The following is a 25368-nucleotide window of genomic DNA, read 5'->3' as shown; positions in this document are numbered from 1 at the left end:
ATTCTACCCATCTGGTTTCTCTCTCATGTGGTCTGGATGGTATAATCAATCCCTTGCTCAACTCCCATACTTTCTTCGCATTTGCCCTATCATTACCAATCCACCACCCTCTTCACAGCCAGATTTCTCAAAGCACTGTCAGCCCCCACTCACTTCTTAATTCATTCTGGCTTCCAGCCCCATTTCTAAACTGAAACAGTGATCTTCATATTGCCAACACCATGGACTTTTTATATGATTCATCATATTGAAGTTCAATCACAGGTCATCTTCTCATTTCACTTTATTTTCTTTCTACACTATCTTTTTTATGAGCATATGTTCAGTTAGCAGATGTATACAGAAGACTCAAAATGTATATCTTCTGCCCACATTTGTCATCTGAGCTCCAGACTTAGTTATCCACCTGTCTTCTTGACCTTGCGATTCTATTTAGATGTTCAGAAACAGCTCAAACTTTAAGTCCTAAGTCAAACTCAGTGTTTTCCTCATACCCCTTTCATAAAACCAAAATCAAACAAAAATATAGACAAAATATAAAACAGCCCATTTTTTCTGATTTTTCTTCCTTAGTAAATAGCATTTGCAAGTCTCTGACACCTCCATTCTCCTCACTAATATTCAGTGCATCATCAGGACATACTAGTTTTATCTCTTAAATACTTCTCAAATCCATGTACTATATCTCCAATGCCATCATCCTCATTCAGACTCCAGTGATCTTTCACTGGAGGCTACCAGAGTAGCCCTCCTGACTGCTCTTGCCATAGCCTTTCTTACTTTCCTTCAGTATATTGAACTAACATGTTCTTTTTAAAAACAGAGCTTACTGCTTTTCCAGTAAAAGCTAGAATTCTTAATATGGCCTGTAAGGCCTGCATAGTCTGGCTCCTGCCAACCTCTTTATGTTTACTTTGTAACACAGTTTCTGTATTCTAGCTATCTTGATCTCTTAGTTCTCAAATGCACTTTGCTTCTTTCTGCTTGTTTACTCTGACTAATTGACTCTGACTCTTCTTTCAATCTCTATTCAGTCATATTCTTTGGAGAAGTCTGACTTCCCTTACTGGTTTAATTTCCTGTTATTTTGTTCTTATACCACTTTTCCTTCATCATACTTTTCACAGTTATAATTATTATTTTTGTGATTCTTTGTTTAATTTTTGTATCTGTATACTTAACTACATGTTCAATGAGAGCAAGGAAGATATTTCTCTTTGCTCATCATTGTGTCACTAGTGCCTGAAATGGTTTCTGGCATGTAGTAGGTGTTCAGTGAACATTTGGTGAATGACTGAATGAATAAATGAGTTAAATTATAGCTCTGTTTTAAGTCACGTTTGTTTCTAATGTAGTGAGTTACATTGCATGCCTTAGATGTATAAATCTGAAGGTATGAAAATTAAGTTCATTTTTGTAGTATTTTACATTTTGAACGTTGACAATATACATTAAAATTTTGTTTTTCTTGGGATAAATAATTTTGTCATGAAACTCCTAAAATATTAAAGATCCGTGGTTTCAATACCTGATCACTAGAGTGTGCTGTAACATCAAGTCTCTTAATTGGGATAAGTGTGTGCTGTTATACTACTTTGAAAGTTTGATTTAAAGGAGTGTATGACAGTATTATGTATCCATAGCTTGGATATTTGGTATGGGAGTTGATGTTTTAAGTAGCTGTGGCTATCATTGAAAGTGATTCTGAGAAAGAAAACATTATCGCTTGAGTTTTAGTTTTTATTTCATAGAAAATATGTAATCATAAGTGAGCTTTTTAAAAAAGGAAATATGAAATATTACAAAGTAAAATATTTATTAATTTGCCAAATTATGGGACATACAAGGATACTTCAAAAAGTTCATGGAGAGGGCCGGCCCCGTGGCTCACTCGGGAGATTGTGGTGCTGGTAGCACCAAGGCTGTGGGCTCGAATCCTATATAGGGATGGCTGGTGCCCTCACTGGCTGAGTGTGGTGCAGGCAACACTGTACCAAGGGTTGTGATCCCCTTACTGGTAAAAAAAAAAAAAAAAAAAAAAAAAAAAAAAAAAGTTCATAGAGAGATTTGTATTGTCTTTAAAGTCTATTTTTCCACAAACATTCTGAATTATCCTTGTATTTGTACAAGATACTACTGGCCTAGGTTTGGTATATATTAACATATAATACACAGGCCCAGCCTTTAATGTGTTTGAAATCTAGTTGTTAAATCTAAATATGTATACATGGAAGTTAAACAACAGAACAAAAATGAAATTACAGTACAGTTTAACTGTGTTAGTCTGTTTTGGGTTGCTATAACAGAAACCTGAGATTGGGTAATTTATAAAGAATGGAGGTTTATTTGGTTTATGATTCTGGGACAGCTGCATCTGGCACGGGCCTCAGGCTGTTTCTACTCATGGTGGAAATTGGCAGGCAGCCGGCGGGTACAAGCAGATCACATGGCAGGAGGAAGCAAGAGAGAGAGAGGAGGTGCCAGGGTCTTTTAAACAACCAGCTCTCGAGTGAACTAGTAGAGCGAGAACTCATTCATTAATCCCTCCTCCCCCAGGGAGAGCATTAATCCATTCATGAAGGATCCGCCCCCATGACTCAATCAGTTTCCAACACTGCCACATTGAGGATCAAATTTTCACATGAGTTTTGGAGGGGACAGCACATTCAAACTCCATCCATAACATTATTAAAGAGGTCACAAAGCAATATATGGTTAAGTGCAAATGAGTGGTTCGGAGAAGGAAAAAGTCACCATGGGCTATAGTTGTCAGGAAGACTTCATTGAAGAAGAAGGGCTTGAGCCGTTTTAGTTCATAAACATGTTTTGTATTCCAAATATTTCATCATTATGTTTATGGCCATGTGAACAATATTAGGAAAAATAGATCTTATTGATCATTTTCATTGTCACCACCTTTTGAACATAGGGTTGGATTTTTAAAAGACGAAATAGAAGAGAGGAGAAGGAACAGTGTAAACAGAGGAAGTAGTGGGAGTTAAAGCAAGAAGATAGGAATGCTTATGGTCCTTTGGGGAGTTAGGATGGCAGGAGTGGGTGCTCATCTCAGGAAATTCCACAAATTATGCATGCTTATTTTAATTGTAGAAAATGTGATTCACACGCCCCCCCCCCCCCCCCCAGGGCAGGAATGGCAATGTCGCTGGGGATGTATTATAAAATGTAGAAAAGAGGGATTTATGCGATTTTTGTTTGTTTATTGTTACTTATGTATTCTTTTTTCATTTCATGTGTTTTCTTTTATTTTCCTTTCACTTAAATACCCCCTTATGTAATTCTGGACATGAATATGAGCTTGTTTCTAATTAGTAAGAAAAACTACTCATGAGACAAAAATTATTCTATGATTATATCAGCTCTAATTTTATATAAAAGTCTTTGTAATTAAGCTAGTACAAATTTTCTTTTTTAAAAAGAGGCCAACTGTATGAGCAAAAAGTAATTTAGTTGTTCCATTAAAGTCTAAATTTGACAATACTGCTGTTCTTCAGTTTGAACAAAAAGCTTTTAAAGAAGGTTTTAGCTAACTTATTTATGTTTTTTTTTTTTCCCCCCAGAAGGCTAAATTTTATTTAGATTGTCTCTTGGGATGTCTTTTTCTGTGTATTAATAATGCTTTTTATTATTTGAAAGCTTAGAATTTTTTTGATATTTGTTTAATCCTCGTTCTATTTTATTTAATAAAGTTGCTTCATTCTAAGGTGAAATTTTGACAAACTTCCAGTTGTTTGAGTAAATTTATGATTAATGAGATTATCCATTGAAAAATCATTAGTGAAAAGAATTCTGGGATTGTAGTCTTATGAACAGATTTGAGTTTCAGTCTGACAACGGTAGTCCTTTCTGAACTTTTCTGAACCTCAGTTTTATCATGTTTGCACTAAGAATAGTAATACTTATCACACAAGTTCACTGTAAGGCTAATATCAGATAGCATATATGAAAGTACTTTATAAATTATAAAACATTAAATAGATAAATTGTTGTATTTAATCTCTGGTTGCTTCACTTTGATTTAACAAGGCCTGTATAAGATTCTTAATTCTAATACTCAGTTTTATTAGCCAGTGACATACCATTTTTGAAGACAGAGCTCATACCTACTGCTTTTTGCTTAGCAGTTAAATAATAATTGGTTCTGCAATATTTTTGAGTTTCTTTAAAAGTGTCAAAACATTTTAGTTGGTCCCTAGAACACCAGGATGATTTCTGCGTACCATTAAAATCATTATCTATGTTCTCCGTTTTGCTTTAATGCCCTAGAAGACCTCTGATCTCTAGTCTTGGACTGACTTTAAGACCTTGGACTGACTTAACCAAGGGGATTTGCATTTAATTATCTGTTCCCTCAGAATGTAGATTTTTTTTCATTTATTTTACAGTCTAGTCTACATTCACATCATCTCATAGCAGGTTTATCCCAGCTGCTTTCTAGTTCAAATCTTTGACTTCATTTTTCTCCTGGCCTGAAGTTATCTTCTACTTCATCCTGGGGATTTCTCTTATTTTGGGTATCATGGGACAGGGGAAGATTCAGCAGATTTCAACTCATAGAACTTCATTAAAACTAAAAATCTTATAACTAGACCTATTCTCATTTCATGTTGCATTTCAGTACCTATACCTGTAATAAAGTTATCAGTATTTCAAATGAATAAAGAACTTAAGAAAAACAAAATAAACTAAAAAAACAAAACCTTTGACTTTCTGTTTCAATCATGTATTCTCTAATTACTTTTTCATAAACAACTATGTTCCAGGTGTTATGTTGGACATTGAGATACAAAGACGAATGGCACAGTCCTGTATCCTGAGAGACTAGTCTAGCAGTTAAGACAGACATATAAACCATAATATCACAGTGTGTGAAGCTTTGTAATAGTGATTGAAGTTCTGTAAGAGGAGAGAGAAGGTAATATTTGAGCAAGTCCTTAAAGAAAGAAGATATTTGAAGTAGAATGTATTTCAGACTAAAGGGAATAGAAACAATGGGAGCTGTGTGATCATGGAGAAAACTCTGTACTCTGAGTGAAAAAGACCTGGATTTGAATTATCTCTCTGCTACTTATCTAATTTGTGAATCAGGAAAATTATATAATATTCTTTGAGTCTTAGTTTTCTAATCAGTGTAATGGAAATAATATGTGCTTTCTTCACAAAGTATTGCGAGGATTTAATGAGATAATGTACATGATATACTTAGGCTCTCAGTGAATTTGGTTGACACACATCAGGTCTAAGCATTTTAGCTTTCAGTGTGTGCATTGTATACTCTGGCCCTACTATTTCTTTTTAACTTTATTTCACTTTTAAATCTCTTCCTTACCCTCAATCCAGTTATTATTTTTTGAAGAAAATAGTCTGCCTTTATGTAAGCCACCAAAATCTTTTACAGTTCATATATTTGCACAACCATAATCCTATCTCAGTGCAGTTCTCAGTGTCATTTCCTCAGTGAAGCTATCAGAGTATATCCTCCGTATTATGCTAATTTCTTAGAATTCTTAGTACTTTGTACATGTTAGATATAGATATCAATTACAGTACTCTCATACATTGTGTTTTTATTGCTTAAGTATATTTTTAAATCTTCCCTACCAGAATTTTTTGAGGGGAGAGGATTGAATTTTAATCAGCTTTATTTTCAGCACCTCCTGTAATCTTGACACATGCCCAGTAAGTGCATATAATTGAATTAGGAAGTCATTATTTCAGGCCCTGTTTGTTTACTCTGTTTGACTTTGTATTGGTAAACCTATCTAGGCCTCAGTTTGCTCATTGCTGAAAGAGGGCACTGGATTCATCTAGATAAACTCTAGGGACCTTTCTGGCTCTAAAATTTCACAATTAGGCCGGTCTGTATAGTACCGTTTTTAGTTTTTCTCCTTCCTCTCCCCCTCATTGTATACCCCTTTATTATTGTCTTCTCAAGTTCTTTCTTCTCCACGAGGTCCTCTCGAATGACTAAAACATTTTGACTTTTATAGTCCTTATAGTCAGTAGAACTCAGTTTGTCTGATGCTATCTTAAATTCTTTTCCATTGTTTTATATGTCATATTATATGTTGTTTCCTCATCTAGCTTGTGAGTTCTTAGAAGGTATAGATCATATCTTGTATTTCTGTCCTATCTATTATTCCTAGCTTATAAAAGTGTATTCTTCACTCACAGAATTTAGCTGTGAATTATCTGGTTTCTTTATATTTTGAAACAGTGCTGATTTATCACTTTTATATATAAAATATTATTAATGTGAAACATTCTGCACAAAGTTCTGTGTACTTCCTGATATATGTTTGATTGCTGTATGAATATTATTGGGAAAAATAGACCATTTCTTGCAACATCTTCCTCTATGGAGTTTTATATATATGATTTATATATAGCTATAGATTATTTTATTTACTTAAAAATTTAAAGGTAAACCAGATTGCACACATTAATTTGTCTGAGTCAGGAGCTTATAGTTTCTCTTCTGTATCTATTAGTAAGCAGTTTTATTGATATTACTAGATGATTTATTTTCCAATTTGGCATTTGTTTTGCAGATGCTGTACTCATGGTACTCCAGGACCAGAAGGCAACCATATTTCAGATTTACCACTTCTAGACAGTCCCAAGTAAGGTTAAATAATTAGTTTTAGGGCCTCCAGAGCTAAGTTGCTACTTAGCATTGAAAGAGAATTTTAAGAAAATCGAAATACTGTGGTGTTGAGTAGAATGTATTATCAGAATACTCCGTCAGATAGTTTGAATTATCTTTCTGTTTAGTTATTTGCTTCTACTCCATCATCACTCTCTGGCATTTTCCAGAACTTTCTCTATAACACTGATCCAAATGAAATATTAGTTCTTTTTTCTGTTTCTCACCTCATCATTTTGTAATCACTGTAAATGCTCTCAGGTCCTCTTAAATTGTAGGTCACTGGAAAAAAAAAAATGTAGCATTGGTAAAGAGTATTTCAGAGGAAAATTTGTTTGCAAAAATTTGGGAAGATGAATGAAACTCATTATTTTATTATTATGGTTATTATTTCAGTCCCTGGCTATCTTCTTCAGTGACTGCTCCCTCCATGGTAGCCCCAGTCACTTTTGCATCTATTGTAGAAGAAGAGCTACAACAGGAAGCAGCTCTTATCAGAAGTCGAGAAAAACCCTTGGCTCTGATTCAGGTGAATAACACACCTATTAGAGTTTACTTTAGGGAAGAACTACACTACATTTTATCCTTAGGTTTTAAGAAAATTATCTTTGTTTGCTTTGGACAGGTACATATATTTACCAAATTAAAATGTAAATGCCATGTAAAACTAACCTTTGCCATTCATCAATTTAAGTATTAATTGAAAGTATTCAGGATAATTAATTTAGAACTAATAAATTGTGATAAAACATATTTTTAGCTTTGTTATACTTTCAACTGTTTTAATTTTTTAAAATGACCAGTAGGGAATTTAACAAAATCTAGCATGTAATTTGGCTTATCAATAAGAGTTCTTAAGTTGTAAGCAACAGACACCAACTTTGGCTAACTTAATAAAAAGAGAATTTATTTGAGGGATATTAATATTTTACAGACTTACCTGAAAGACCAGAGAGCCAGGCTTAGAAACAGACAGGATCCTTGGTAGTTCTGGAGAGCTCAGAAGCAAGATTTAGAGTATTTCAGTTACAGAAAGTATCTCATGGAATAAAGCTATTGGAATCAATGTATTCCAGCAGTCATTTCAGTTTCTTTTTCTATCTTTTCAAGGGAGGGTGGGTATCTCATTATTCTAGCTCAGGCCTCAAGCTTTCTCCTTACCAAGGGGATAGCAGGATACCTGATTTAGTTCCACTATATTATATCCAGGGAAGTGGTAGTTCCTCAAAAAGAAATTGGAAAACTAATGTATCCTACTTAATTTATAATTAAAAGGATAAAGCAAGTCTTTTTTCTTCTCCTTTCTTTCAGATTGAGGAGCATGCAATACAAGATTTATTGGTTTTCTATGAGGCATTTGGCAACCCTGATGAGTTTGTCATTGTTGAAAGGACACCGCAGGGACCACTGGCAGTACCTATGTGGAATAAGCATGGATGCTAGTTCGCTGTGGAGTTATGATGCATTTTTCATAATTGTGATTGCTGTAATAGTATGAGAAAAGCTGTGGAAAAGAGTTCTTACAGATTTGTTAACAGATCATTCTAGATAGTATAAGAAAGGATTTTCACTGCAGTTTAAGCATATAATGTTTGTATGATTAAAAAGAAATTCCTCAGAATTGTGATTTTAGGAACTTTTTATGTAAAAATGTGTGAGAGGAAAAACTTAGGTTAAGGTTAAATAGGATTATTTCTTCTGAATAATCTTAAAAAGGAAAAATTTTAAGAGTATAAAATTTAAGAGCAGTGCATTAAAAATAACTTTTTTGTTTGAGGATTTGGGATAAATAATTTAGATGATTTTGCCAGATAATTTGTTGCTTTTTAAATATGGTGTGATGAACTTGAAATAGCATCAGTCATTACTTCTGACCCATTAATAGCTAGAACTTTGTGTTTGCTACAGTAGTTGTGTCTCCTCCCTTCTTGTTGCTTTTTTCATCAGGCTGTGAATGTTCTAGTTCTGTGTAAAGCCTGACATGCTCAAATGCCAACTTTCAGTTTGGACAGCACATTCTCTATTTTATATTAAGCAATGGAATACAGTGGAAAGGAAATAAAAACACTGGACAGTTGTTTAGTCCAAGATGATAGTTTCTATATAAGATTTGGAGTCATTGTGGGCTTTTTTGGGGGGGGGGGGCAGAGGGGAAGGGAGAACCTTATAAAAGCCTAATTATGAAAGAATCAATTTCTTCTCAAAATGTTAAAATTTTCTAAGATAAATGCTTAATTGTACATACAAAAATTGAATAGTTTGGAAGCAGGGTGATTTATATTGTATAATCAATTCCCTGAGCCTAGGTTATACATATAGACATAAAAATTGTTTTCTTTACAGTACGCTGTTTGTTTTTTTTTTTTTTGAGTATCTAAATTTTTAAAAAAATTATTGTTAAATCTGAGATTCTCTACCTATACAAATTGGGAAGGCTAATGTTCTAGTTTCTGGAAGATACACTAGGGGAACATACAGGCAATTTACTGCTTTAATTCAGTTGATGAAAGAAATGACAAACTAATTCTCAATGTTTCAGATTTAGCTCTACCCAAAAGCAGCAGATGTGTAAGAAAATGTGCAATAAAAAAAAATCTTTATCCATTTCACTACTAATGTGTGTTTGATATCTTGTACTATATTGACATCTATTATAGGAAGGATTACTAATTATTCCTCCTGTTATGCTACACTAATAGCCAGTATATGTTAAGTTGATGCTATATTCATTCCTAGACTGCTTAAAAAAGGGCAGTTTTCCAAATATAAACCTGTGAGAAGTTTTACATTATGTATGTATGAGTAAATTGAGAAGAAATGAATTTTATAATGTTTTATTGATGAAGCCTCTGCCTTCTGAAATAATTGATTTATTTCATTTGAACCTTTGGTTCTTTTGTGCATATTGGCACTTTTAATATTTAAAGATGCTATAAAGTGATGGTTTTCTTGCTGTACTCCACGCTGTCTGGGAAGCACCCTCAGGGGTCTTTGTTGGAGGGGGTTTGAAGGAGGGGCAAGGGCTTGACTGAGTCTCTGAGGCTTTAGGTCTTTACAAACCCCAACTAGGTCTGTTTATATACAGTGATATGTTACATAAAATTTCATGTTGAAAAAAGGAGTTCTTTTGCTAATAAGTGAGAGATAAACACTCCTATAAACTATATTTCTTTATAAATTATTCCATGAAGATAGCATCCTGATATGTTACCACTAAAAAGCCCAGGAAAGTGATGGGTTTTTTTTCCCTAATAACATTATTCTGCCTGTAGTAATTTATTCATCTCTAATCCCATAACTCAAGAAAGACCAAATAGAATTGAAAAAAATCTAGAAATGGCCAGTTTAAATGATAAGTGGGTTGAAGAGGTTTTTAAGATTGACCAAAATAACCATAGAACTCTTAAGCCTGGAGAGATGATAGTTGGGTGGAGTATTGGGGTGAGGGGATGTCAGAGGCAGAATATGCTTGAAATTTGCAAAATTAAGAAGACTACCAGTCTGGTAAAGTCAAATTTGTTGACAAAATACTAGGATTCAGGACTCCTTTTCAAGTTCTAAGGAGATGGTTTTTAAAATAAATTTAAGAAAATCCTGCTTTATAAAGGAACAACAATAAATGCAGTCAGTTGAGAAAGGTATTGCTAGTTAATATCTGGGTTGGTTGTCTGTAACTTTTGGGAGGCTAGGGTATATGTACTTATTCACGATAAGTGGTCAATAGCTGTTTCATAAAATTTTGTTCTATCAATTAATTTTATGCATATTCTTTTCATTTTATAAATTGGAGAAAGTGAACTCCAGAGTAAGTGGCTAATGAGAATGAAGTCTTCTGTCTTTTTAGTATGGTTGCCCTACAACTACAACAGACTGCCTCTTTGAAATTACCAATGTCTATAGCAATTTAGCCAAGACTTGAAAAATATAAAATACCATGTAGTAAAAACGAATGTAACCCAGAAACTTCCAGAATTGGCAGTATAAAAGATGTTCTCAGAAGAAACTAGTTACTACCTTTAACCAAGGAACTGGGGACAAGTGATCTAAGATATTTATGGTAATACATATATATATACATCTTCTTGCTTGAGATGAAGCTCAGTTATGTAATATACCAAAACAACCTGGTGATTCCTATACACACAACCATCAGACTATATCTCAGTCCTTAATGTATTTTATTTTCTTAGATGTCTCTATTTGGTTACCTGGCCAGCATTTCATTTGCACCAAAACTGAACACTTGCCACCCTCAAACACTCACCTTTTTTTTATATCTTAATCAGTCATTCTCCCAAATCATTCAGGCTGAACTTTTGGATTCTTTGCCTTTCCGCTCCATTCTTCCCCCACGTTTATTGGTTGTCCAACTTTCATCAATTTTGTCTCTTTCATAACTTTTATTTAATCTTTTTCATTTCATTCTTATTACTGCTACCGCTATGTTTTATGTCTTTACTTATTTATTTCTTGAAAAAGTGGCTGAATTGGAGAAAAGCAACCAGAGAATTAGGCAGACTAAAGGAGTTTTGGCAGAAAGTCACCTCAGCAGGGGAATCTGAGCCAGTGGATTCTGTGTTAGTCAGTATGACTTATTAACAAATTCTACAGTGTGGGCTTCAGAGGCAGATAAAATGCACAGATTATCAAAAGATCTCTGTAATTGGAACAGACTTGAGCTCACAGAAGGTATGATAAAGAGCTAGTGAATGCACACAGTGGAAATCAAGCAAAGGTCAAAGCACAAAGAGAAAATAGGCACTTTCCTTTTCCCAAGAAATCCCAAGTTTTAACTTCTTTTCCTTTACCATTTCATCTTTTGCACATTTCCAATTAAGAAATGACTACAAAGTACTAAATGTATTTTAATAGAACCAAAATACTGCTTTACTAAGAAATGTCTATAATTAGATGGAATCAAACCACATATAGTGACTGAAGTTATTCTATTTCTTTGGGGGAGGGAGGTTTACTGAATGGATATTGTCCTTGTTTTTTCTTTGAACAAGAAAGAAGAGCATTTAAAAAAAATCTCAGTATAATCCCCCAACAAAGTTATGCTAATACATTTAAGTATTTGGGCTTAAAATTTTTCCTGACTAAGTAGCTCTCTTATTGTATTAGTTCATTTCTGTTGCTTATAACTGAATACCTGAAACTGGGCAATTGAAAAAGGAATGTAATTTATTTCTTACAGTTTTAGAGGCTGGGAAGTCTAAAGTCTAGGGAACACATCTCGTGTGGGCTTTTTTCTTAGTAGGAACTCTCTACAGGCTCCTGCAGTGACTAGGTATCACGTGGCAAATGGCTAAACTCCTCACTTGCTGTCCTTTTAAAGCCATCAGAACTATACCCATTATCACCCATTAAATCATCAACCTGTTACTCTGTGAATGGATAATCCATTCACTAGGGCAAGTCCTCACAATCTTATCACCTCTCACAGCCCCACCTTTTGATTACCATAACTGGATTTCCTACTCTCTTAACACTGTTACAATGGGGGTCATTTACAACACATGAACGTTTGGGGGACATTCAACCCATAGCACTCGTTTACTTTCCAAGATAGTAAAAGGGTGAATTACTTTTATTTTCAGTCACGTTCTGCACCCCAGGATACTGGGAATAAACCTATAGGTTGTTAGTGCTTCTGGTAATTAGAATGGTCCTGTGAAAAAATGCTGATTGTCTGATTCAGAGTCCCTTCCTTTCCACTTCCTTAAGGAGAATGTTTTGTCTAGAACTAACTCCATGGTCCTGCTGTTGCCCAACTCCATACTTTTTATACCCACACAGCTGTGACTTAAACCCCTATTCCCATTTGAATTTTAGAAATGTCAGGTACTGGGCATATACTCTTTGCACTGGACAAATGTCAGTAAAAAGCATGTCTGCAGAAGGGAATGTATCCAAACACTTACTGTGCGTGTTTTCCTTACTTTGTTCTATGGAGAGGAGAGAGAGGGAATGAGAGGATTTATAAGCAGGGCCAGGAAGAGAATGGGAATGTTCTTGTTCTGTTACAACTACCAGAGCCATTAAATGGTTAAGACAATTTGTTCTGTACCGCACAAACAACCTGAAGGAATACTGTAATTCTCAGGCTGTTTCTTATCCCTACTTGGAAACCCCACCCAACATACAGAAAACATAACTGTGTTATTTCTGTTACTGGAAAGCTCTGCTTCACACAAAAAATAAACATTTATTGGAATAGCCTGGAATCATGTAGAGCAGTGTAAATGATTTCTTAATCTCTAAATTTATTTCTAGATATAAAAATCAATTTTACATTCATTTTTTTGCATAGATGAAAGACCTGTTTTCTTTAGCTACTGAATAAATAGTGCTTTAAAATCTTGGATTATTTCAGGATACTGTTTAAATGCATGTGCTTAGTTAAACCGAACACTTGGAATAACAAAACCTAAAGCAATTGTATATTCACAATTTTAATAGTTTTGGTAAGAAATGCACTTGCTCAACTGTTTGCTATGACTTTTAAGTTTGGCATTTATTTCATACAGGTATTTTCATTAAAACGTAATCTATGGTACCAAACATCACAATGGCTATATTTTAACAATAACAGTAGTTGCTGTAAAGACCGGGATTTTAATTTGCAGAAAATTTACATACTCATTTAACAGGAAGATGAGTCTGAATTTAGTTTTACATATTGAATAAGTGTATCACATAAAAGCATGAAATGATGCTTCAGCAGGAATTTAGGCTTTGGACACATGGACTAGAAATTAGGATAAAGGTGTTTAACCCTAGTTGTTCAATTGTACTGCAGTGTGCTCACTGGTATACTATGGCCTTGCCTGCCTAGTGTTGCGATCTTCCTATAAGAATTCTTGCTAATATTTTTTTCTTATCTCAGTGGATTGCCATCAAAGTTAGTTTTTTAAAAAAGTACAAAGCTTTTTGAGTTTCTCTAACTTAAGTGGGAATTACTTTCCATTTTCTATCCTAAAATAGGCTATTCTTAGGAAAGGAGGACCTAGACCTGGCCAGCCGTAGGAAATAGCTAATAGTCCTCACACGTTGTCGATGGACGTTGTACTTTGATTCCTCTATAGAAATCACAGCCCACCCTTGAAACCCCGGCACTAGGAACCTCAGGAGACAGCCAGTATTATAAACTGCTGTCAGAAGAACGAGAACTGTTTCTTATGTCACTAGAGAGAGATCTGTAGATGTTTTTTAATAGAACAGGAAATATGTAAGAGTTTTGTCTAGCTTTATATTTGACGCTGAGGTCTTAGTTTCATGACTCTTCCATCTTTCAGTACCTTCTAAAAAATTTTAGTAACTGAGTCTCGCTAGGCTCTGCTAATCACTGCATGTTTTTAACCAAAGAGAAAATATGGATTCTATTTGTAAACTGAAAGTCAGTGGAGAGTCAAAGTGTGTTCTGAGCATTGAGTAGATTTTAGCAACCAGGAAGGGAGTGGACTGGCCTGCAGGGAGTGGATTGGTCTTCAGTAACATGCTTTCTTTAGGGTAACTTTTACTTAGGCTAAATCCACCCAGAAGATATTTATAATCAGCAGTACAGTTTGTAGGATAGAGCCAGTGTAGGACATTTGGGATTAATAATATAGCAGTGGGTTTTTTTGCTGTTGTTTGTCAGTATAGATGTGGTTACATTCTGTGAATGACTTTGCAATTATCTTATAGTGAGTTTTCAGGCCTTTCATTGCAAGGTAATATGGTATGTAATATGAAACAGTAATTTGCATTCACCAGTGTATACTGAAATATACTAAGCTGTCAATAAGTGCTTAACTTTTCAGAAAGCAGTGGGTATCCTTTTGATGGCAAGTCCCAAATTAAAAAATGTGTGAGAGGATTAGGTGTTTCAGCAATACTTAATATGGATGAAAAACACAGTGGAACCCCAGGAAGACTAACGCTCTTAGTTTTGGTAGTGATGACTACAGTTGGTTTTTCTTGTGTTAATTATGGCCAGAAGCATTGATGATGTCACTTAAGAAGGGGATATTCTGACAACTGAAGTGATCTATGATGTAGGACTTTAGCACTTACCACAAAGAACCAGTTTCTTCTCCAGTGGCTTTATTCTGCCTCCTGGAAAGGTCAAAAGGAAGCTTTCAGCCACATTAACTCTATGAGTGCTATAATCCCACAGTACGTGGTGACCACAACAGTTTTGGCAAAGGTCTTGGTAGAAAACCCTGGAAACTCAAGAGGCCAGATAGTTTGGACTCCATAAGGAAGTATTTAGTGGGTCTGCTGCTTTGGGCATAACTTTTCTAGTGGCAAGAATTTTTCCCAGTTTTCAATGAACCATCATTGAGAAGATCTCTTGGCATCCTGCCTGTCTGTTCACCTTAAGAGAGGGGCATGGAAGACTGCACTCAGACAGTTGCTTTTTCTGAGTAACATTGTGGGGAGGGAGGACGTCACTCAGACAAAACAAGGCTTGCTAACCCTTTCTTGCACTTATGGACATTTATGAGCACTGTTACAAAGTGGGCAGAACCCTAGGTGTCTCCTGGCATCTTTGAAAGAGCATCCAATTCTTTCGCTAATTCTAGGTGAAGTGATGAACACGGTAAGCAGTAGCATTCTTACCATGCAAAACCAAGACAATGGGAAAAATTAAAGATGTGCTGTTCTTGTGACTGTGGATTATAGACGATGTGAGCAAGACACTTATTTACCAGTAGCAAAGAGCATTTGTGTTTGAACTTCAAACTGGTACTCTAATTGGGTTTTGCTTAAACTTAGTTTTTAATTTCTTGAAATAGTCTTGGAATCTATAGATGAAATAAGGATAGTAATATCACAGTATTGATTTTGCTTTTAAATTGCATCAAAAAATTTGAAAGCTTTTAAAACTTACTTTAATATTCAAGCATAAAACACAATAAACTCAATCAGACTATGTATACTTTCCCATTGGATCTTGAATTTTGTGTGTGTGTGTGTGTTTTGAATGTTTATTGTTAGGTTTTTAGCTATGTAAGGAACATCAAATTATTTCTACTCCAGCATGGTAAGCAGCAGGGTAAGCCTGTGGTTCCCTTGGATCCAGTAATGCTGTGATTCTGTGGGAACATTTATGATATCACATTTTCTGTCTCTCTCCTAAAGGGCGACTGAGGGAACTGATCCCTCTGGGGCTTATGCATGAGTCAGTCCTCAGTCAGTGCTGCTGCTAGTGAGCTGTTGGCAGGCACTAGCACCCCCTCCTTCCCCTTCCTCTGTCCTGGGAAGCACATCTTTATCATTTCCATGCATTCCTTCTGTTCTGATTTTTTTTTTTTCTTGAAAGAGAGAGGAATATGTGTGTGTGTGTAGGGAGAGGGAGGTAGAAGAACAGGTTATTTATAGGTTTCAAATCCCCTCTGATTTTGCAAGGAGATCACATGATATTTCCAAGACAGAGACATCCTATGAGAAACAGATTTCATTAGAGTCTGAAATGACAGGACTGGTTTAAATTTAGCATTGGGGAGAGAATGCTGCCTCTAGGTAACGTAAAACTAAAATGATTCCAAATGTTTTATCTGATGCCAGCTGTGCAGCCTTCTGGATAAATCATTTCACATCAAACACTTCAGAGTGTTTAGTGCAGATGTATCCTCTGCCACAAAGATCCTTAACCTAAAACAAGCAGCCACTGCACTACTAGCACTCCAAAAGGAGCTGCTCCCTCACCCCTACCCATTACAGCATTTCCAGCACCATCCCTTATCCCATCGGCTCAGTGACAGGACTCAGTGTGATGCAGACCAATAACCTCTGAGACTGAGTTTCCTTGGATACATTACCATTCGCCCCTATTTATTTTCCTTTGGACCTGGTGAATCATCATCTAATGTGCCATCTTACATCATGTGTGACTCATTTCAGGCTATTTTCTTCCCAGTCTGTCAGTAGCTAATTTCTAAAGAGGGCCTTTCCTCATATGTTAAATGGCATGGATCACAACATTGCACTTTGTAAGAATCCCATACTCCCTTCACCAGAGATTAGTGTAGTTAAACAATAAAAAACTGCCTTCGTGTGGGTGAAACTACCCAGACCTCTCAGACACTTATTTTAAGGCCATAATTTGCATACTGCTTTATGGTGATGACAATTTTGGACTTTGTAATTTTGTTCCCTTTGCTTTTCTCAGGAGACATGTGTTTATCAAAGGCAGAATGTGAAATCAACATCTGCTTTAAAGAAGTTTTCAAACAAATGTGGCTAGTGGTTGTTCCCATTTCCTAATGGCCTATCTCCCCCTCCCTTCCATTTTCCTTTTCCTGATGTACATTTTAAAATGAAAAATATTTTTATTTCTCCTTTCATGCCCTTTCTAATTTATGACAAAATAGTTTTTTCCTGAAGAAGCATTACTGATTAAATAAGAAAAGTAAGTTTGTCCAGCATACCTATAATTGATAAACTTCATATTCTCTGGAGACTCAAGGATCTTTTGGTGTCTTTCTTAGATATTAAAGAAGCTAATAATAATCACTGCTTCTACTGAAGGGCAGGAAAAGATGGAGAAACGTCTAATATCTATTTCAGGTGGGCAGGGTAAGCTTGGCTACTTTCACAACTTGGCTGGGATTCCTGATGCCCAGGCTGGCTGTGGCCCTGGGACAAAGATTGAATATTCTCAGCAGAACAAAGGAAATCTTTTCTCAATTGTTTTATTTAATCACATTTGTTTTTCAAGGCAGATTTTACATTTATACAAGAGTAAGACTCAGCTTTTCCTGGATTAGGAAACAGATTGTAAAATATTTTGCTGGGTCAGAATACAAAATATCTCATCCTGAGATGAGCTCAGGATCTTGCTCAGGGCCCAAATGCCTCGAAAGTTTAGGTTCTGAAGAAAATGTGACAGGAAACAATTGCATCTCCATTCTAGACAGTTGCCTAATGAACACAAGAGGTCCTGTGTAATCTATGCAACAGTCTTGATGAATGGAGAGTGTTGCTTTTCACAGAGTGTTGCTGACCAAGCTATGGTTGGCTTAGAGATGTGCAGCCACTCCCACAGCTGCAGCTCTGGAAACGTAAGGCATGGCATGCTTTTTCTGTGTGTTTTAAATTAGCTTAGTCAAGCTATAAATATTTTTGGTAATTTCTGAAAAATGAAATGTTTCTGTCTAAGCCATAAAACTATGTTGTGCAATACAAATTAACTTCTTATGGAGGTGAGGTCTGGAAAACAGAATGGAAGAGTATTTACCCTGGCTGGTCCAATAGAATTAATTATAATTGGTCAAATTGGCTCTGAGGATTTCTCAGTTACCTCAGGCATGAAATCCATATTCCTGCCCATGGACTCTAGTAAACTCCATTGAAACCCTGGCACACCAGCCTCATGTAACCGTCCCCATTTCTTGATGCACATCACCTTATTAGCTGCTTCTAATGTGATTGGTTTGACTCAACTCAAGGCACTTCGCCCAACTAAAATAATTTCTTTCTTCCTTTCTGCCATGCCCTAAGTCTCCTTTTCCCTGGTCAACAAAAATGGAGAGCTTCTTATCCCAATAACATTTTCCAGTCGCTTATGCTCACCTCCTCTCTTTTCATTCTGTAAGTGACATTGATTATATATATGGGACCCTTAGTATTCACTGGAGATACGTTTTGATGATCCTTGGAACAGGAGAATGCTCCAAGGACCATACTATATTAGAATGATGATGATACTTGAGAGGGTGGAAATGAGATGGCATATGCATAGCTTTTCTTCTCTTTCTTCCTTTTTTCTTCTCCTCTTTCTACTGTCTCATAGCATGAAAGAGACAAGGAATGATCAAGGAAATACTGGCAAAGCTGGAGTTCTTAAACTGGACAAACCTGGGCTGTAAATATTGGGCTGAATTGAGTGATGCTGAGATTTTTCAGACTTTGGAAGTATTTTTGATGTCTGAATTGGAGCTCTGGTTAACCAGACTTCTGCTAAGGCCTTGGCAACATTACCTATTGTCACCCTCCATTTCCCTGGTCAAGGAAACAAAATATCAGCAAGTCGGGTACTACTTAATAATTATTGTAGTGTGCAGACAAAAATTCTGGTACTAGGTTATGTAGGAAAGATTCAAAAAAGAAAGACTTAGAAGAAACATATAAAATTCTACCATACTCCAGATCATCAAATCTTTATCTGTTGGAGTGGGAAAGGGGGAGGAAGAAGAGGATGAAGGAGGACCTGGTAAAGGGCTACAAAAAAGGATTATGTTGTATAATGTTGAATATACTAAATATCCCGATTTGAACATCACATATTGCACACGGGTATTGATATCCAATGCTGTACCTCACAGATATGTACAACCAGCTATGTTTCAATTTAAAAAATTTAAAAATGACAATAAAAAAGAAAAGAAAAATAATCTTTATCTGTTGGGTTATGTCTTGGGCTATGATGGGTACCACCCAGCAGCAGTAACACAACCATACTCTTTTGGTCCTAATAATTGAAGAAGGCACAGAGTCGTGGGAAATGGATTGAAGAAATGAGTTGGATATGAAAACGATGTAATAACAGGGTGTTAAAATGTGGAGAGCTTGAACTGATTGAGGGAAACTGGCTGGCAGGAAGGGGAGGGACTGGTCTGTGATGACATTCAGGCTTTCCCTTTGGGAGGCAGAGCAAATGGTGGTGTTATTACACTGAGATCAGGAATATGTCAGCTTAAGTGCAGCCCTAGAACCTATGTAGTCTGCATTCACTAAGACTTTGCAAAGTTTATCACTAAAGACATTGCAAAGTTATCATGTACAAATCAGAACTTTTAATTTCTATTCCTCCCTCCCAAACCTATTTCTTGATCATTTTTCTCTGTTTCAGTCAATGGCATCTACCATCAACTAAGTTACTCAAAGAGAAAACCTCAGAGTAATTCTGGATTCCCTCTCTCTTTTTTTTTATTTGCTATTCCTCCAACCACAGGTTATGTCAATCTACTTCCAAAAGATATCCCAAAGACATCCTTTTCTCTGTATCTCCACTGATTCACTCCTCTAACGAAAATAGAAGGTTAAACCAATGAGTGTTTTAATGGCTTAATCTTAATTCTGTCTTATCCTTTGAAATCAAAAATAGGAAACTACTATCAGAGTGTGGGGCTATGAGGACTTGGTGCTCCAGGTACATCCCAATGTCTAGTACCCTCTTCTTTTCCAATCCCACACCCTTGTATGGTGACTGGTAAACAGTATTATGTATGTAAGACCTCTCCTTGATGGGGGAGAAAGAAGATACAAGAGGGTTTTGTGTAGCTTTGGGCAGGGCACAATTTTTCTCATCTGTTGCGATAGGGTTATGGGATTATGTCTGTATGTTTATGCGCTTCTAGAGGAGCGCTCTCATTCTGTCTCCTTCCCTCTCTCCTTTCCCATCTCCCCTTAGCCCAAATTCTTCCCTGGAGTCCCACTTCTACCCTCAGCAAGGGAACCTCAGAGCACAAATCCTATGACACCTCCATTTGCCATAGTAGGATATCCATCTGGCGATAGTTCTATCAGAAAGAAGACAAGATTGAATAACTCATTTTCAATCTTGGGTAACTCAAACTAAAGACAAGATGAAGAGTCAGAGCTATTTTTTTTCCTTGTTCCTTTCTGTAGATTGGACTGTAGTAAAATTTCGTTAAGATTTAATTTATTCCAATGTGTCTGTCATTTTTAAAACTCTCTCAATAAGAACTTAAAACACATTTCATCTATGTAATTTTAATTTCAACTCTAATAGACATAGAGACTATTTTCCCAAATGACCCTACCTCAGGTGAAGTAAGTCAAAATGGAAACTAATCATACCATTAATTTTTTACCAAGGAGATTAGCAATAAAGAATTTTTAAATAACATGACTGTTAAGTTATTCCATTTCTGAGGAATACAAGATATTTCAAAGGATTCCTAAAGATATTTTAAATAGAAAAGTTAAAAATATGAAGTGTAAAAAAAAAATAAATTGATGGACATTCACAAAGTTAACCTAAAAATGCCCAGGATTCAACTTGTTTTTTGTTATTTCCATTGATACATGCATACTTCCATTTTTTTCTGAGTTCAAAATAATTTGAACACACTTTTTTTCTAGTTAGGGCTGAATTTAATAACTAAATGATTTTTGATGTGTATTTTTTGAGAAAATTATATATAAAGTCTATTTATCACTGTAGAGGTAATTATCTTTTTATGTCACCATTAACAAAAAGATTCTAATTATAGTTAGAGAAATTAGCACAAAATTCTTTTTAGGACACAAGGAAATAGAGAAAAGTCTACATGATAGAAACACAAACTCACCCAAACCCAGTAATTTGTGAATTTTTTCAGTGAGATCATTTACTATAGATAGCAATAGAAACTGGTAAATTTAAGCTCTAGACCTATATCCAGTGACCACCTGGACCAATCTTACCCTTGCATCTCAAGCAAAACATAACCAAAGAGAATTAATTATATTTCTTTCCAAACGTGCTCTCTGCTTGACATCTTTGATACCTCGTTACAAAAGACAAGGCATAATAATAGAGAATCTGCAGTTCCTTCAGCATCAATGTCCGAAAACCTAGAATATGGAAATTTTGTACTGGAAATTTGTAGGGGTATATTCTGAGAAACACATTCTAATTGCATTCTAATGTAATCTTCCTAAGTTCAACCTAGATGGAGGCGAGGAAATGAATTAATCAGCTTCTAGAAGTCTTTGTCATATCTAATTTTATACTCAAAATGTATGTTTTTATGTGCTGTCCATTGTACAATTTATGTTTTTATGTTTTTATGTGCTGTCCATTGTATAATTTTATACCAATCTTATCATATTATTGTCAAAATGGCTGGCTAGCTATGAGATGAGAGTTATTTGATATTTATGAGATGGACGTTCTTGATCTAGGACTAAATTTAGTAGTGCTTTGCTAAATGAGTATTGTCTTTAGAACAGCAATTATTATTCTAGAGAGTCAATATTAATACATTTGTTCATTTTATTATTGATTAAGCACTTATTTAATACCTACTATGTGACAGGCAGTATTCTGGGCATGAGGGGTACAGAGATGAGACTGTTCCTGTCCTCAAGAAGTTTAAAAACCAAGAATTATAATACAGTGAGAAATTTATATTGTGAAGATATATGAAAAGTGCAGACAGAATATAGAGGAAGCCCATTTTTTTTCCTGAGATATTCAGAAAAGACTTCACAGTGGCAAAGATGCTTGCTGAGACTTTAAAGATGAAGAATTTTCTTGTTACATAAGTGACGAAAGTACATTTGAAAGAGAGTAAACAGAATATGCAAAGAAATGGAAGCATGAGAAAGCCTGATGTGTTCTGCACAAATTACTTAATATGGTGAGAGAGTAAAATTAGTGTGACAAGAGATGGAAGGAAAGACAGAAGATGAGGAAGGACAGGTTGTTAAGAGTCCAGATACTGAAGGTCTATGTGTAAATCAGAGAGGATTCAATTTCACCCTTGAGCAAGTAGAGACACTGAAGAATTTGGAGTCTTCACATATAATAGAAAAACCTCTCCACAAAATTTGGAGTAGATAGACTAAAGGTGCACAGGAGGATCAAGAGACAGAAAATTTGGGGCTACTGCCATGACTCAGGGAAGAGATGATGATTCTTGATTATGGACCTAGGAAGTGAGTAAGAATTTGGAGATATTTAGGAGGGAGACTCACAATACTGAGCTTTCATTGGAAAGAGAGTAGAGACAATGGAAGAATGTAATATGACTCAACAATCTCAACTGGATATGTCAGTCATGGGCACTAGCAATGCAGGGGCAATAGCTTTGGAGGAAAGATAATGAATTATAGTTTGGAGATGCTTGGAAGACAATACATAGAAGACAATTGGATAGGTCTGGAAATAAAAGGAAAAAAAATGCTTTGGCTGGAGATAGATAATTGAAGGTTCTTTGCATCTCATGGAGAGCAGACTGTTAAACATTTAGCAGCACACACTGAATGTGATACAGTCCCGGCCATGGATCCTGCACAGTCTGCATGGTTGCTCCTAGGGAAGGTTTTCTCTTTGATAAAAGAGATACATGGAGAGATCCCACCTCTCTACCTTTGGACTATGTTGAATGGGAAAGTGATGCCTGGGGATGAAGGCCAACATGGTGAGGACTGCAGAGTAGAGAGACAAAAAACGTTGGGGCCTTGAGGACGTCAGCTACTGCATCAACCCTTAAACTTCAGGCTTCTCGTTATGTGAGAGTTTATATGTCCTTGCTATTTAAAACACATTCATTTTAGTATTCTTGTACTTAGAGCAGAAATCATCCAAACTAAAAGGCTTCTTTCTGTGATATATTGATTTTGTGGAAAGAATTAAAAATGGTTGGAGAAGCACCTTATTTTGTGGTTAAATGGGCAGTAGACTGAAGATTCTGTGATTGAAGAAGCTAGATGATGAGACAGAAGATGACACTGAAGACTGATGACAATGGTGAAGGCAATAGGAGGGGATCTGACTACAGACATGTGATATGACTGTCAAACATTATTTTGGGCATAGTTAAGGCCAATGATCATATCAGACAATGGCACTGATTTGTATGGTTGTATAATTTTATCCATGTTGTCTAGGCTGGATAGGAAGGTAGTATGGGTGGGGGGAACTAATATACTTGTGGATTAGGGAAGGGTCAAGGGCCTGGCAAACATAATGAATGATTAAAGCAAAGGAGTGAGGAGACTACAGGCATAAGAAGTTATGAGCAAAGAATGGGCTATTGGTGTCTAAGAACTTAACACTGAAAATAGATCCAAGCTGACCATGTGTAGGATGTGAAAAAGTGTCTGTGTGCCTGAAATGTAGAGAATAATGGAAAAATGATATGAGATAATAACAGAGAGATGGACATAAGCCAGATGTTATAGGGCCTCCACATAAGAAGTTGAGTTTTTTCATCTAAATGAACTAAGAAGCCAGTGAAGGGACTTAAGGAGGGCAATGACACAATCTGATATTTTAAAAAGACCACTCTGGAGGTTGTGAAGGGAATGAATTATAGGAGGGCTAGAAAGGAATCAGGTGGACAGGTGATTGGTGATTGCACTAGTTTAGGCAAGAGATAATGATGGCTTGGACCTAGCAGGTGGTGATGGAGGCAGACAGAGAAATGAGTGGCTGTAGCATATCATTTAGAGGTGGAAACAATTGACTCATTGATGGGATTAGTTGTAGGGTAAGGAAAAGCAAAAAGTCAAAGGTAATCTCTAAGTTCTGGTCTTTAGAAAAGTGATAGATAATGATACCATTTACTGATAAGGGAATATTGGAGGAGAAACCAAATGTAGTGGGGGCAGATGGGAGGAAGAGAGAGAGTTCCAGTTTGATCACATCACATGGAGATGTCAGTAGACAGTTGGGTATTTAAGTCTGGAGCTCAGAGGAGAGAATAGGAATAAAGCATAATTTTGGAAATGTATATGGATATAGCAGTTACCTCCCTGCCAATCCTTCTTTTCCACCACCTTCGTGTAGCACCTATATTATTTGGAATGAATTGACTCCTCACCTTGAGTCTGGTATGAATATTGATTGTTTATCTCAATCAGGATAATCCTTCCTCTCTTACATCATAGTTATTGATTCAGGTAACCTAGATTTAAGCATTCTGCACATGGCATTACCCTATCCAAAGGAATTGGATTCGGAGTAGGTCTTGTAAAAGATTCAGGCAAATGGGACATATAGAATCTCATTTGGGGGACATTGTAAGAAAGAATGCTTTCTCCCCTTCTAAGAGCACTGAGAAAGCTACCATAAATTGATTTTCTCTCTCATTTTAGATGGCATGATTTGTGGATGTAAAGTCTGGAGTTGCTGCAGCCACTTTGTCAACATGAGAGATTTTTCTTTCTTTTTTGTTTATTGATTATGAATATTCATGGCATACAAAGCTGGTCATCACCAATCATGCCCAAGATGTGATGGCCAGATTAATACTGGCAGCATACCCATTACCACAAATTGCAATTGTACCCCATGTGAGGGACTCTTCTTGAGGATGAAACTAATAACATGAAATGCAGGACAGAGAATTTGAAAGAAACTGATCCCCTGATGACATCATCGAGCCTCAAAGACTACCTTGATTCTGAACTTTTTCATTTATGTGAGCCCATAAATACCCTTTATTATTTAAGACAGAATTTGATTGCTGGTTATTTGCAGTATGAGAGTCCTAATTGATGACTCCTGAGTCATTAGCACATAAATAATATCTAAAGTCATGGCACTGGATGAGATAACCCAAGGAGAAAATATAGAAAAGGAATATTGAATCCTGAGGCATTCTAACCTTAGAGATTGGGCCAAGGAAGAGGAAAACAGAGAGAAGAAACTCACAGACAGAAAGAATGAGAAAATTATAGACTCACTGATTCCCAAAAAGGAAAGTGCTTCAAAAAGGCAACAAAAGGAAAAATAAACAGATGGGATTATAATAAACTTCAAAGCTTCTGCACAGCAAAAGAACCAATTAACAGAGTAAAAAGACAACCAATGGAGTGGGAGAAAATATTTGTAAACTATATGTCTGATGAAGGATTAATACCCAGAATATACAAGGAACTCAAACTTAACAGTAAAAAAACAAATAAACCAATTAAACAGTGCACAAAGAACTGAATCGGCATTTCTCAAAAGAAGATATACAAATGGCCAACAGACA

At 35.9% G+C, this 25368-nt stretch overlaps 1 protein-coding gene across 3 annotated transcripts in view; it reads left to right on the top strand.

The window, feature by feature from the left end:
• Positions 1-9273, top strand: part of IBTK (inhibitor of Bruton tyrosine kinase) — a 72639-nt gene extending 63366 nt beyond the window's left edge. For all 3 annotated transcript variants that reach the window (XM_063096643.1, XM_063096644.1, XM_063096641.1), the window contains 3 exons: positions 6570-6641; positions 7061-7193; positions 7976-9273. In XM_063096643.1, the coding sequence (XP_062952713.1) occupies positions 6570-6641; positions 7061-7193; positions 7976-8107 (337 nt within the window). In that variant the 3' untranslated portion in view covers positions 8108-9273. The remainder of the gene's footprint in view (positions 1-6569; positions 6642-7060; positions 7194-7975) is intronic.
• Positions 9274-25368: the final 16095 nt, after the last annotated feature.

This window comes from Cynocephalus volans, chromosome 5 (genome assembly GCF_027409185.1).
Source record: "Cynocephalus volans isolate mCynVol1 chromosome 5, mCynVol1.pri, whole genome shotgun sequence".
Taxonomy (NCBI): Eukaryota; Metazoa; Chordata; class Mammalia; order Dermoptera; family Cynocephalidae; genus Cynocephalus; species Cynocephalus volans.
This window is presented reverse-complemented; position numbering and strand designations above follow the sequence as displayed.